A 14,162-nucleotide genomic window follows, 5' to 3' on the forward strand; every position below is an offset into this window, starting at 1 on the left:
ACTGAAGATGCAAAAGAGTAACCTCAACATGTCAACAGTGAGCAGAAAAAGCTGTAAAAGCATTTAAATTGCAGCACAGGTTAGACTTTAGGACAAAACCACCTGGATTGGAATAGACTGCTTAGAAATATGATATCATCTGGCCCTGGAGTATCTAACTTAGGCAAGACATCTGCCAGGACCAATAGCTGTTATTTGCTTTGAGACAAAGGCAAGTTTTCCTGGAGGCTGGAGCATCTCTGCAGCCCAATCACTGGTACTCAGGTCAGGAACATCACTTACTGCTCTTAAGGGTTAATAAATCTAATCTCAAAATTGTGTTCAACAAATTCCCAGTCACAGAATCATAGAAGAACCTGAGTTAGAAGCGACCCACAAGGATCATAGAAGTTCAACTCCTGGCCCTGCACAGGACCACCCCAAAAATCCCATCACGTGGCTGAGAGACTTGTCCACTCAGATATTGTCTGCAGATGAATACAAAAATCATATTGAACTGCTGTATGGTTAAACAACTTTACCCAGTGAGTGGTAGGTTAGAAACTTCCATATTTCCTCGAAAGTTTTAAACGTCACTACTATCAGATCTTGATCACTGTGAATAGACAGGAGTCTGGCAGAGAGCTCCTAAAAATCAAAACCAATATTTTATTACAATTGTACTAGACTCAAGCACAATTTGTCACTAATGCACAGCTAAAATGCTATGCAATAAAGAAGGATAAAAAAAAAAATCACACAGGATTTTACTTATATGAAATATCTGTTCTTTAACATATTCCTACAAGATAGAGTGAGTCCAGTTTTAATCTGATTTTTGCTTAATGGTTGTATGAACAGTTTCAGTGAAGTTAATTTACCGAGAAAATAAAGAGCTCCCTGACCACATGGAGACTAAAGGTTTGTCTAGTTCAGAAATGTCTATGTATAATGACCAGTGTCCTCTGAAGAGGATGTCAAAGCCAGGCAAGCATCTAGTAGTTCTTTCCAAGAATACACTCCTAGCACAGAGCAATTTATATCTTGGGAACTGCCTTTGTCAGACACATGAGCATTAATATTAAATAATGGAAAGGAGCTGCTTTGGGGTTTTTTGACTTAAGATTTCTCTAGGTCACTCAAACCATTGTGAATTTTTTGGATCTACAACCTTCTGCCGTAGATTATCCTCACAGCTCTGTACACATATGAAAATGAAGCTCCTTTGATGCAACTTTGAACCTGATTCCAGATATCTTCAGTCCAGAAGAAATACTGAACAGTCATTCCTGAGTTTACTGTTTCCATGGTTAAAACAATTAAATATACTGAAGTATTATTTTAAAAAAAAGTGCATGAATATCCTTTTATCCTCATTAATATGGGTTCACATTGCTAGGATAGCATTAGATTTTAACAAAGATTAGCAATGATCATTGCAAATGGTAATGATGGATTTTAAGAAATTTCAAAAATGCTTAAAGGAGCAACTACAAAAACCTTCAAATAAGTGAAAAATATATACATTTTGATGGATTCTAACCAAAGAGTTGTAATAGAGAGTGTTTGCACTTCTGTTAGTAGATTAAAAACAGAGTTCTCCAGTGATGCTGGCTACAGTCTTTCAGGGAAATACAAAAAATTATGGCAATTTATAAGACAAGTATCTGAACCACTGTCTCAGAGAATAAGTCACATGTATAACAGGTATATATGTTTATATATAACACAAGCTAACATTTCCCATCTTTGTACCCTTGCTTCCGTTACATCAAAATGGAGCTTAAAACAATTTAAGGACTGATCAAGGAACTGATTCTAATTCAAGGCAGGGAGAGAAGGAATTGTCTCTCCAACTTTTTCTGTAATAGGAGCACGATGGAACTGATCCACTGATTTTATGACTGTTACATCACAATTTTAAAATGTCTTTAAATTAATTCTGTTCAACTTCCATATTTTCAATTCACACAACCTGAACAGATTAAAATACAAAAGTCCAACCTAGGCCTCTTCAGCAGACATGCCTCATCACTGCTTTGATCTTCTGCATGCCCCTTTCTACACTAGATTACATATTAATGAGAGCCTGAAATCTATTAATAAATTACCAACACATGCTAAAGTATGTCAGCCTCGGGGGCTTTATGTGCTGCCAAATATCAAAACAACATTCTAAGGAAATTTATCATTATCAATCTTGTTTCCTTCAAAGTCTTTTCCCAGTCTGTTTCTAATAAGGCCACAAATCTAGTCTACTTGTATAGCTCTGTTCCTTTGCCTCCTGATCCCATCACCCTTTCCCCTCTAAACAAAATCCAGAGCAGAGCAGCCCAAGTACAGACTGTTTTCACAGCCACAGAATCAGGAGCCTGGTGATGCAGACTTCACAGCACATGAAAGGAAACTAGTGTGGAAACATGTGTCCAAGGCAGTCAAAGCCTCAAGTAAGAAAGATTTCAGTGGTTTGGTTTGCTAGTGAAGGAGGCTGGAACTCATGGCTCAGACAAAAAGGGACACCAGAGGTCAAGTAGTATCATTCTGCTCTTTTATCAAGAGGGAAGAAGAGACTAACTTGTATTCAAAGCAAACCTCATTGGTTGTAGAGGACAGGTTTCCTAAATACAAACAAATTGAAGACAGTAATAAAATTTGGCCAACTCTTGTGTGCTATTTAAAGCTATTTCCATTTAGCCTTAGGAAGTCTAATATTTAGGCTATTCTCCTTCAGACTTCCTCTTTGGCTTAGTAGTGAGCTTCCCAGGTCACTTGCATGCCAAATGACTCCAAGTGACTGAAAACTGAAGTGAAGAGTCAATATGAGGGCAAATTAAAAAAAAAAAAAAAACAAAAAACAACCTTATTTCCTTTTGTATTTGATTTGTAAACCAAAGCAGAATATTTTTAAAATAAAACCCTTCAATGTCTTAAGCTGGGTTTATTTATTGTACATCAATTTTCCAGTCTTTTTCAATAGTTTAATATTTCTAAAGTCCCTATGTGGTTTTGGGCAACGGGAAACACTGGTCACTCAAAATCAAGCATGCAGCACGTAGATGGAAATGGAACCCCAATATCTTTCAGATTGTTTCAGTAGCACATGGTATCTTCTTTGAATAAATAAAACAATTTCCAAGCAATTAACTTACACTGAAAACTGCCATCACCTCCCTGCTGTCATTTTCAAGAAGACGAAGCTGCCCTCTGAGCTGTCTTTGGAGTCTGGGATCAGGACATCCACTCTTTCGTCTTACCATTGTTAACTTCAAGGAGATATCTGGAGAATGATATCCATTTTCAGTGCTACAAGTTCTGTAACTCAGCTTTGGAGAACCAGAAAATCCCTCAAAATCATAGAATATACATTAAAACATATTTTTTCAGCTTCAGAGACAGGCACACAGAAATTCATCTACTGCATGTTTCTTTTACATTTTTATTATCCAACAGACATAGGAGCCTAGCATGAAACAATTTTTCATAATGAAGCCTACAGTTATACAAAGCAGCATGATAAGCAGGTCTATAGAAATTTTGGGAGACAACTGACACTTATGGATGGAAAATACGAAAAAAGCAAGCAGTTGGTAATTTGTCAAATTAGACAGCTCTATGGACATTGTGAACATGCCCAGATTTCCAAATATCCCATGCATATTTAAAAAAAAAAAATAAAAAAATCAAGGCAAACAGATACAGCCATCACCAAAAAAACCCCACTCAGAACTGAACAACAAAAACTACAGATAGTTCAGCATGTTCCAACAATTCTTTATGCTAATCTTAAATTCATAGTTATCTGACATGTCACCCCCAGTACTTCAGAAGGCTTTTAGAAATTGAATATTGAAAAACCTTTTTCTCAACTAAGTTGGCTGAACAGCAACAACCAAATTAAATGGTCCAACTAAAAGCTCACATACATGATTTTCCCAGTACATCTGAAAGCAGCTAGATACCTGTTCTCAGCTCTTGACATCTATTTATAAGAAACTTTTATTGAAGCTAAGGGTATAGTTCCAGCTAGCTTTTCTCAGATAAAGAGGATCTTTGATAAAGCTGCTTTCATTCTGCACTAATTCATTAATTTAGCTCAATAACAGTAAATCATAAGTTTTCAGATACACAGATGGGTACATAAGCCAATAATACCCACTCAGGAAGAGTCCCAGTTGCAAAGTGTGTAAATAGGTCACACTTCCAGCAATAAATGGGACTGTTGTGCATACTAAAATATTCCACCTCCTCCGAGTTTCACCTTTTAGTCAGGTAAAATAGATATTTTTCACATTTTAGTATAATATAATACATCTTAATCTGTTTTCAGAGGGTTTCCTATGTATGTTTCCAGGAGTTTTACCATGACTTGCACCTAAATTACTCGTTACTTTAAGGTCAAGAAGAGTGGCTCAGAAATATAAAGCACTGTTACTGAATTACAAGACCTCTCTGTTTAAGCTGTGGTCATACAGTCAATTGGTAGTACAAAGAACACAAACTAGTGTATTTGAATGTTATTCAGATCACTATTAGGGAACAGAACTGTTGAACTTTTCATTCTACCTGAAGCCATAAAAAATAATGACACAAGACTATTACTTAATTTGTATTTTTGTTTTACATAGTCAGATTGATACAGAGTTAAATATGTAATTGTAGAAACACAATTTAAGTTTTATATAAAGTTAATGTCACTGAAATAATACTGAATTTGAATGAAGACAACAGAAATATGGCTGCTTCTGTCAAAAAAAACCCTATTAGTGGCTTATGGAAATGAAATATGGTCCAAAAACCCTATGGTAATCTTCCCATCTGCTTCTGTGAGCTCTGATTCATACCCTCAGTAACAAAGAGCTCAAATTCTATACAGAGTGAGACAAGCAGGTACATAAGCACAAATAAATTAAGTGCAAATAACCACATGCCTGGGGAAAACTGTCTACCACTGACGTGATTTGTCAGATCAATCCAGAAATCAGAGCACATCCCAGTGTTGTTTTTTCATGGTTATTTCTCTTCCTCCACAAGCAAGAGAAGGGAAATGTGCCAAGACCCTCAATTCACAGAGCCTGCCATGAACCCTCCAGAAGGGAAGCCTGCTGTACTTACTTACTGAAGAACTGCACTTAATTGCCACTTCATTGAAAATACAGCATTAAAGAAAAAAAATAAAAATTGAGACTTGGAAGGGCCACAAACTGAAAAAAAAAATAAAATAAAAAATAAGACATTGGAAGGATTGAAATCCATATGTCAAATAAGCAATGAACTTTTCATTTGCTCTTTTTTTCTTAGCAATTACAATATAGTCCATAAATTATCTCTGGCTTTTATAGCAGTTATTCCCTCTTTTTATGAGAAATTCTCAGCAAATATCATGTAGAAGTTGGACGCTTCACATCTGCCATGAAGGACATTATAAACTTTACAGGAGTGACAACTGCAAATGTTGACATAGTTGAGTTGTCTCAATTTAAAAAAAAAAAAAGTAAGCAATGAGAAAAGCATTATATCTATAAGACATCATGGGAAAAAATGCCTTACCAGTTGGAAAATTCTCTGCCTGATTTGGAAGGATCCTTGAACTGACATTCATGAATTTTTCACTTTGAGAACACCCTATTATGATAAATGAAAGGAATGGTTATGTGCATTTTCTAAGTCCATAAAACTCACACACACAAAAAAAAAACCCCTCAAATGTCCCCCACTTCCAAAGCATTTTATATTCCAATTTATATTCCAATGCATCCGATAATTACTAGCAGAAAATAACTATTTCTCCCCTTCCTGCTGTATAATTGCCAAAACCCTCAAAAAGTGTCTGCAGAACATTCCTCTCCTACTGGAGCAGGGGAAGTTACATCTTGATTTCCTCACTTTTATGCAAAGTTTCAAGATGGAGGGTTGGTAGAACAACAGGCTCTCAGGAAACTGAATATCCCTTCAGGAGGCAGCAATGATATGTGTGTCTTGTACCAATTCATACATGGAGAACTAATCCTTCTGTATTTGTTAAGAGTTTAATACTTTGGAGATGGTACTGTATAAGTCTAGTGATTTAAAGTTTTAGAAAAATAACAGAAATTAGGTATAATTTATGTTAATAGTAATCTGCTTTTTTTCTTTTAGCCCATATTTCTTCCAGTCCTTTTGGGAATTATATATTTTCATGCTGAAGAAACACCTACTCCAACCAATTCCATTTTCTCAAGGTTTTCTCGGCAAAAATCAGTGAAGATAAGACTTGATGTTTCTAAGAATAAGAGGGGGAGAAATAGATCTTTCATTTTTAGAAGAAAACTTCTGAGGCAATTTTCATGTATCCCACGACATTTTCCTCTGCTTTTAAGAAAAAAGCTCCTGTAATATAGTAGGATATGGTAATTTCCAAGTCTTTTGCATCTTCCCTCAAGTGCATCTATTGATGTTACATGAACAAAGTTATGCAAATACATAAGGATATATAAAAAACAGTTTTTCACTCCACAAAAAAAAAAAAAAAAAAATCTTTAAGGCCTATTACTAGTGAATACTAGAACTAGAGACTGCAGTCCCCAAACACTTTTGGTTTTGTAGGTTTTTGGTTGGGTGTTTGACAGGGGCATTGGGATTTTGTTTGGTTTTTGTTTGTTTGATGGTGGTGGTTTTTTTAATCTCTACTCAATCATATTTGCTTTTAAATAGAAACTTGATAGTGCACTCACTGCAGTGTAGGTTGACTGTATCTAAGATGCATTCTAAATTTAAGTTCCCCAGAGCTTACTTGGTTGTAGTTCTGCTTTTTCTTGTTTTAGAAGTATTAACAGAGCAATTGTCAAAACTTTGACAACATGTTATCAATGGCTTTGATAGTCACTTAATAGTTGATTAGGACAACAAATTAGCATATATTTTTGGTATGTGAACTTGCTGTCACTATTATTTTGATGTTACCAGATATAACTTCCTTTGAAAGGTATTTATCAAGACATTAACATCCATCAGCTAATATTTTATTTAAAGCTTTCCTAAGTCACAGAAATCAGGTTTAAAGCAAAATCTATGAGCAAGAATTTTAATTACTCATAGTTCAATTTAAAATAATAGTTTGCTATTAAATTTGAGTGAAAGTATGAGAGTTACTATAAATACAGTTTAAACCTGTTTAAACTGTTTAAAGTGCTATAATTAGATTCAAGAACTCAAAATGAACTCCATCCCCATCCCAGCTTAATGAAATGACTTGCATACTGCTTGGCAAGCTGAAGAGAAACTTTATACTGCTCTGAGATGCTTATACCTGGTATTTGATGTTAGAAGAGTTGCAGTTGCGAACAGAAAAACATTGTGTAAATCACAGGACGTAAAATTTTAAATGAAATAGTTTTGCCATGATTGTTTGAAGTATTTTCACATTCAGAAAGCCCTTGAACCTAGTAAAGTAAGAGCCTGGCAATGGTCACCTACCTATGCCACTACACCCTTCCACTCAAAAGGTGCTTCTGACTTGCCTGATCTTACTGCAAGATGTATGTTTCCATTTGCACAAATATAAATATAGTATTACATCTTTTGATTAGAAAAGGAAGTTAAAAATTTTATAACAACAGAAACACAATCTAATTTGGCTTCTGAATCTTAAAGATATAGCAAAAAGTGCTAGACAAAGAAGTCACATTTCAGTATTCTGGCTTTTTGCTTCTGGTGACTTCCATCTCCTCTTATTTTACTAATAGATAATCCATTTGTCTACCCAAAGTGAATTTCAATACAGATTGTTCAATAGTCCAATCTATGCAGTATTGCCATGGAGGAAATATAGCCACTTGTATTTCAAAAAAAAGCTCAGCTGGAAAAACATATGACAGTTCTCAGCTTGTGCTGAAAAAATTACTTTACAGTTTAAAGTAATTTAAATGCAAAGAGAAGTCAAGAGCAGAGTGACCAGGCTATATTAGAGGTCTTACCCATTTGTTCTTGCAATGTGTCCATCCCAACTCCATCCCTGACAGTGCTGATGGTAGCATTGCCCTCCAAATATTTGCAGTTAGGCCTGCACCTTCCCTGCTCCATTTCTTTCCTCTCCAATTTCTTGTCTTGCTTTCCCTCCAGACCAGGGAAGGTGGCATTAGCGCTGAGCATGGATGAGCTCTCTCCCACTGCTGAACTCTCCATAATTTGAAGTTCCTCACAGTGATGCAACTAACATTATTAACAATCTGAGGGGGGAAAAAAAGAACAGTAATATTTTTTCTAACAGTCAGAATAAATGCACGTATTCAAGAGCCATCCCTTTCCTGCAGGAGTTATTTTTAATTGTAACATGGATTAAAAAACTTGCTTTAGACTTCTTTCAGAGGAATTGTTGTGTAACACCCAAATTCACCCCAGAAAAAGCTCCTGCAACCAGGTGGCATCACTACTTTAGCAATGAAGCAATACACTTGGCAAAATCCAAGGCCTGAAGTGAAATGTGCTTGTGCCCACTGCTAATTATTCTTTCTTGGCCAGCTTTAAAGCAGAGCCTCCAAGGGATAGCATCATTCACATTAACAGAGGCATTGCAGGGGAAAAACATTTTCTAGAGGCGACAAGAGTGGAACGGGTACTGCATGCTTAATTCAAACAAGAAGGAAGGTTTGCATGCAAGGATCTAAATATTAATTTGCAGTAAAGCAGAAGAATGAAGCTAGAGGCTGAGACTGGCAGCAAGACTGTTATTGGCATGAAGACCAGGAAAATGAATTGAAATAGAAATAGAGCACAAGTAGTTGCAAGCTTCACTGCTCCCTCTAGGCACTGACATGAGACATGCTGCAATTCCTTTTCTTGGGCACAAGCTACTTCAGCTTCAGGAAGACACAGCCAAGCCATCAGCCAATGCATCCACAATTGATGTGACTCACACAGCCAGCACATGCCCACTGATATTTAGACCCTTTTCCTCAGTGGGCTTTAACATGTCTCTGGGGGATTTCATAAAGCCACAGGATAGATTTTGATTTAGTCCTGTCATTTGGACTTAATCCAAATTCCTCTGTGTTTACTCCAGTCATACTCATTAATGAGCTATACTCATTATGAGTAGGGAAACTTATAATCTTCATGAAAATTCCTCTCTCATTTGTTTTCCAGTAGAATTTGGTTAAATCTAAAGCTGTAGATGAAAGATTACTTTTGCTCTGCTAAAACCTCAGACTAATGCCTGGTCACCTACTATTCCCTTATGACCTGCCTTCAGACTGGTCAGGAAGTTTCTCCCTTCTCCATTTACCATGCATTGGGGTGTCCAAAGCACATTGTTCTGGTTTGTTTCTTCCCATCACTGCCTTCCAACCCTTCTTGTGCTCCAAGTTTCATGTCATGGATCCCTAAACCTGAGCAAACCACTTGAACAGCACAACAGTTCCCAGCTGCCTACCATGGCAGACAGGGATACAGGACAAGGCAGGATCTGTCTGACAACTTATATACTGCTTTGCAGTCATTGAAACCTTTACCTCAAATGAGCACTTCTTGAAAAAACAGTAAATTATATATAGACAGAGGTAAGTTATGCCATTATAAGAAATTAATGAGGTATAGTTACACATGGTATGACCAGCTCAGGGAATTAAACCACAACCATATCTACCACCAGACCATAAATTAGTGAAGTATAAAGAAATCTAGGCTGGATGTTGTTCTGCTGTGTTCATTGTCCCACTTTGCTGTTTTTCAAAAGATGCTTTTTGTGCTGCATTGCCGTTCTCCATATTAAGTTATGTGTATATATTCATATACATCTATGAAACATAGGTAGTAACTCAAACACAAGTAATTTTTATGCCTTCTCTCAGAAAAGAACATTTTCACTAACATATTTGGTTAACATTGTCATTCAGACTTTAGATGCATTTCTCTCACTAACTTCCTGAAAAACTGTCTATCAGACATGATGACCTAGTTATAAATTATTAAAAATACAGGTCTGCCAGAGGCCAAACTCACTTTGAGAGGGATAGGCTTTCCATTTATATAGCTGATCTTTTCCTTAAAGTAATGACAGTAGCTAACACTATTCTTTTTAGTACTGTACCAAGATCATACGTAATGCATTCCAATTTTCACACTTAGGAATTAAATATTCTTCTACATATATTTTGTAAATAGTGGTATCTCCTGTTTAAAAAGATGTAAATATTGTGGTATTAATGATAATTTAATTCCAAAGGTGGTTATTTAAATTACATAGTTCTATGAATCCAAAGCCAGTTGTTATTTTTAGATCAGGATTACCCCTAATCCCAGAAATGAAATTCAGTGTTCAGATTATTAATTTTTTCCATAAGTCCTATCCACAAGCAAAAATATCATCCTCCACAGAATTTAGGAAAACAAGTATACTCTGACCTGAATTACTAGAGTTCAGTTGAGCTGGAGAAGAGACATTGATTAACTTCTCATGTTTTATGCATCAGTTTTATGTTGATAAGAGTAACATATATACAGGGCTGTGAATGAATTTATAAAGCTTGGTGCTGCAAAAGCAAGTAGGACATCTGAATAAATCAAAATGGATATAATCTGTGTAAGAAGATTCAGTCATAGTATGCCAGAGCCTAAGCCAAGGGGGAAAAAAATAAATCAGAATGAATCAAAGAAAAGCAAAAGAGATGTGTTCTTTGCATGTTTTCACTTAACTTTTCCAAGATGCACCAAAAAAATCCTCAAATCTCAAACAATTTAACAGTCATGCTCTCCTCTGTAGATTCCTTTTCCATTTTTAATGTTTGCCTTAACTATCAAATGTCAACCCACGTGGCTCTGTGTAAGTACTGAGAAAAAGACAGTAAATAACTTCCCTGTAGCTAGGCATCTAGCCTACCTAGGCTCTTTTGAATGTTTTTTAGCATCTAAATGTATCCTGACACTAATTTGATCCCAAGTGACAAAGATTCCATAGAACTTTACGCATCACTATACTTTTACTATTTACCTTTAACCATCACGTACGTACCCCAAGGAGCAAAACTGTAACACATAAGCAATGCTATATTATAATCACCCTATTTATTATATTGGTGCTTTCTCATCAATTTTTAAACTGTTCCAGCACAAATTAAAGCAGATTCAATGGCACAAAACCAGAGAAAATATTCTTCCAATATAAAACAGCTTTACAGAATATTAAACTGCAGTGCTTGAGTCATTCTCATTATTAGAGATTTTTTCATAAACCTATAATGCTAGTAAGTATAATGCTAAGTTAGCAACTAACCATTTGTTGATAGCAACAAATACAAGATTAAGATCTTCAAGATTTAAGATCTACCACTCACCATATAAAGTTTGTCTTCTATAACCAGTTCTTACAATCTACATTTATGTGCACTGACTAAGCGCTTTATTTATAATTTACACAAAGTTATTTTTCTCATGCTCTTTGAGACTTGACCAAGAAATTCCTATTTGGTGCAGGATGTTGGCCATAAAAGTTAATCATATCCCTGTTTTTCCAAAATAAGAGCCATGCAGACAAGATGTGGCACTTCCCACTGCTCTGGGGGACCCTCAGTTTCTGAGGCGGGTACTCGCACTGGGAATGAGCAGAGAGAGAAGAGAGGCAGACACTGCACAGCTCAACACTTTGAACGCTGCTGGGTGCACTGGTATCCTCCTTCCCCGTGGTGTGAGCTCCCTGGACACAGGGAATATGTGGGGCAGCACACAGAGCCATTGGTGGCACCTGTCCAGGTTTGTGAGGTTCAGAAGGTCCCTCCACCTTCCCCTTCACTTCTCACAGGGCACAGCAGGCAGGAAAGGTCTGTATTCAACAGCTGTTGAACATGAGGTGAAAATAAGACTTTCTCCTATTGGAAGTTGAATAGAACAATTCCTCTATCATGCTTTTCCCTGTGTTGTTGCTTCCTTTTTACTGAATGCTTTCAAAGCACAGCTACCCAGGGAAAAAAAAAAACCAAAACACTTACAGTTTAACATTTTCCATTTCCCTAACTATGTAGGTTGAGGGCTGTTTTTTCCCCTTGCCTTTTATTATTGTTTTAAGAGGCGTTGTGGGTGACAGGAACACTCTCCCACCAATTCCTTTCCATTTAAGGGGTGTTGAAGGAGGAAACCAATAACATCCACTGAACAGATTCTCTCTCTCCCTTTAAAGGTATATTTCTAAGTACGAAACTAAGACCCAGAATATAAAAATGGGCTATATTTGAACCAGTTGCCTAAAACCTGCATGCAATACAGTATTTCTTTAATTCATCATCTTCCCTCTAGGAGGCTCAGGACAACTTACTAATGACTAGCTTCAAGTAATCAATGGCAGTGGCAACTATAATTATTCTAGTTTTACAGAGATTGTAATCAAGACAGATTATTTGCAGTCATGCACAAGTGCTGGAGAAGTTCAGAGCTGAAAGGCTGAAATAATTTACTCCAAGGGGATTATTCACACATCATAAACATCCTGGATGGTACAAGGTTACTGCCCCTGCTCCTGTGTGCACCAGTTTGTATCTTACCCAGAGAAAATGAGCAGCAACAGAATTTGTTTCTCCCCTCATTTCACCTGAGCTCCTGATGGATTTGCACTCTGGTAGCCCCAAATTTTTACTCATCTCTTGTGGTGTATTATGTTCCTCCAGTGTTCCAAACCACCAGAGACAGCTAGTGAATCCTGCATTGTTTTCATTAAAAGCACATTTGGCTGTGTGTACATCCTTGATCATCTGCTCTGCCTCATCTCCTGTACATCCTAAATGTTACACAATACCTCAGTGTTGCCACTATACTGCCTTCAGTTAATCTAGGTCATTTTTCCAAACTGATGCTAGATTAGTTATTTTATTATTCCTTCTTCGCAGTTTCAACTCGCATTTGTTTTGCATCTTTTGTATAAGGCTACAAACATCTTAAAGCCAAGATCATGATAAACTTTGTCCTTAGAGAGAGTAAATCACAGCTTTGATCTCTATGAAATTCAGTCACAGGCATGAATAAAAAAAAAAAATCCATATTAGGTTCTGTATAGAAAACAATTTTTATTTATTACACAGAAAGGTAAAGCAAATCTATAGTTAGAGTATAGAGACTTAGGAATCTGAGTACTCTCCGGAAATAGAAGACTGACTCCTTTATCACTGAAGTAGCTTTAGGTTAGTTAGCAAACCTCAGTAAACAATGTTGCAAGCAGTATCATTGTTCAGGCTAGTCTATAAACAAAAAAGCCCTGGCAAGCTTCAGAGATATAACAGATTCCTTTAAAAGTTTTAACCCTCCCTTACAATTAATTTTCTTCATATCTCAGTAGCACTGAAATATGCCTTGTACCCTCAATCCAGCTATGAAAGCACCATAAGTCCAAAATTTCCAATTTTAGATATGGAAAACTGGATACTAAAATCCACAATCTCATAATTGCCTAAAACCAAGCATAAACTCTGGGATTCTTAAAAAAAAAAAAAAATAAATAATCAGATCACTGTTATAAAATTAAAAAAGGCATCTGTGAACCTCAGCACTTGATTTTGAGTGCTAGATATGACAGAATTTGGCCTGTGGCAGCTAATGCAGAAGAATAAAGTACAAGCTGCTGCTATTGAACAGCAGCTCAGCTCACACAACACTACCTGGAAGAGGGAAGACAGAGCAGCACAGGAACTTCCAGCAGGTTGTCAGAACCATGATAGATCACATTTACATATATTTTCCAGTCATTTCATTATGGACACACCAAAGCACAGAACACTACTGAAATTACCCCTGCTTAGCTGGCTGCAATTCTAACACATTGACAATAAACCTACAGTCAAATACCAGATGAATAGTACCTAAAACAGAGCAAAAGAGGAACATGCAGGTATAGAGCACAGGACTTCTCCTACCTTTTCCAGGTCTAATTCCCTACAACATGCTGGTAAAGAGCCTGCAGATCTGTGCCTTCCTCAGCTCTGCTCAAAACTGACTCCAGCACAGCTCTTCCTGTTTGACCTTCTTATCTTTCCTGTTGATTGCACAGCCCAGCTTGGATGTGGCAAGTACAAAAAAGTTGTCTATTAACCGATACTGTTAATTCAAAAGCTTTTTTTAAAAAAAAAAAAAAGAAACATTCCTGAGCATGAAGCTGAGATACTAAAGTTCATTATGCAAACCAGAAACGTACCAAGTGTGCTGGAAGGTTCCTTCGCACACTCTTGCTT

The 14,162-nt window shown here is 36.6% G+C and overlaps 1 protein-coding gene across 2 annotated transcripts in view; it reads right to left on the reverse strand.

The window, feature by feature from the left end:
* SH3TC1 (SH3 domain and tetratricopeptide repeats 1) overlaps positions 1-13,955 on the reverse strand; it is a 31,295-nt gene extending 17,340 nt beyond the window's left edge. The window contains exons 1-5 of one of the 2 annotated variants that reach the window (XM_018088986.2): positions 13,848-13,955; positions 7,932-8,183; positions 5,527-5,601; positions 3,129-3,256; positions 522-627 (exon numbers count right to left, since the gene is read on the reverse strand). In XM_018088986.2, the coding sequence (XP_017944475.2) occupies positions 522-627; positions 3,129-3,256; positions 5,527-5,601; positions 7,932-8,139 (517 nt within the window). In that variant the 5' untranslated portion in view covers positions 8,140-8,183; positions 13,848-13,955. Of the gene's footprint in view, positions 1-521; positions 628-3,128; positions 3,257-5,091; positions 5,181-5,526; positions 5,602-7,931; positions 8,184-13,847 lie in introns of those variants that run through there. The other variant, XM_018088993.2, reaches the window with a different exon arrangement.
* Positions 13,956-14,162: the final 207 nt, after the last annotated feature.

This window comes from Manacus vitellinus, unplaced genomic scaffold (assembly GCF_001715985.3).
Source record: "Manacus vitellinus isolate BGI_N305 unplaced genomic scaffold, ASM171598v3 scaffold_0_pilon, whole genome shotgun sequence".
Classification (NCBI taxonomy): Eukaryota; Metazoa; Chordata; class Aves; order Passeriformes; family Pipridae; genus Manacus; species Manacus vitellinus.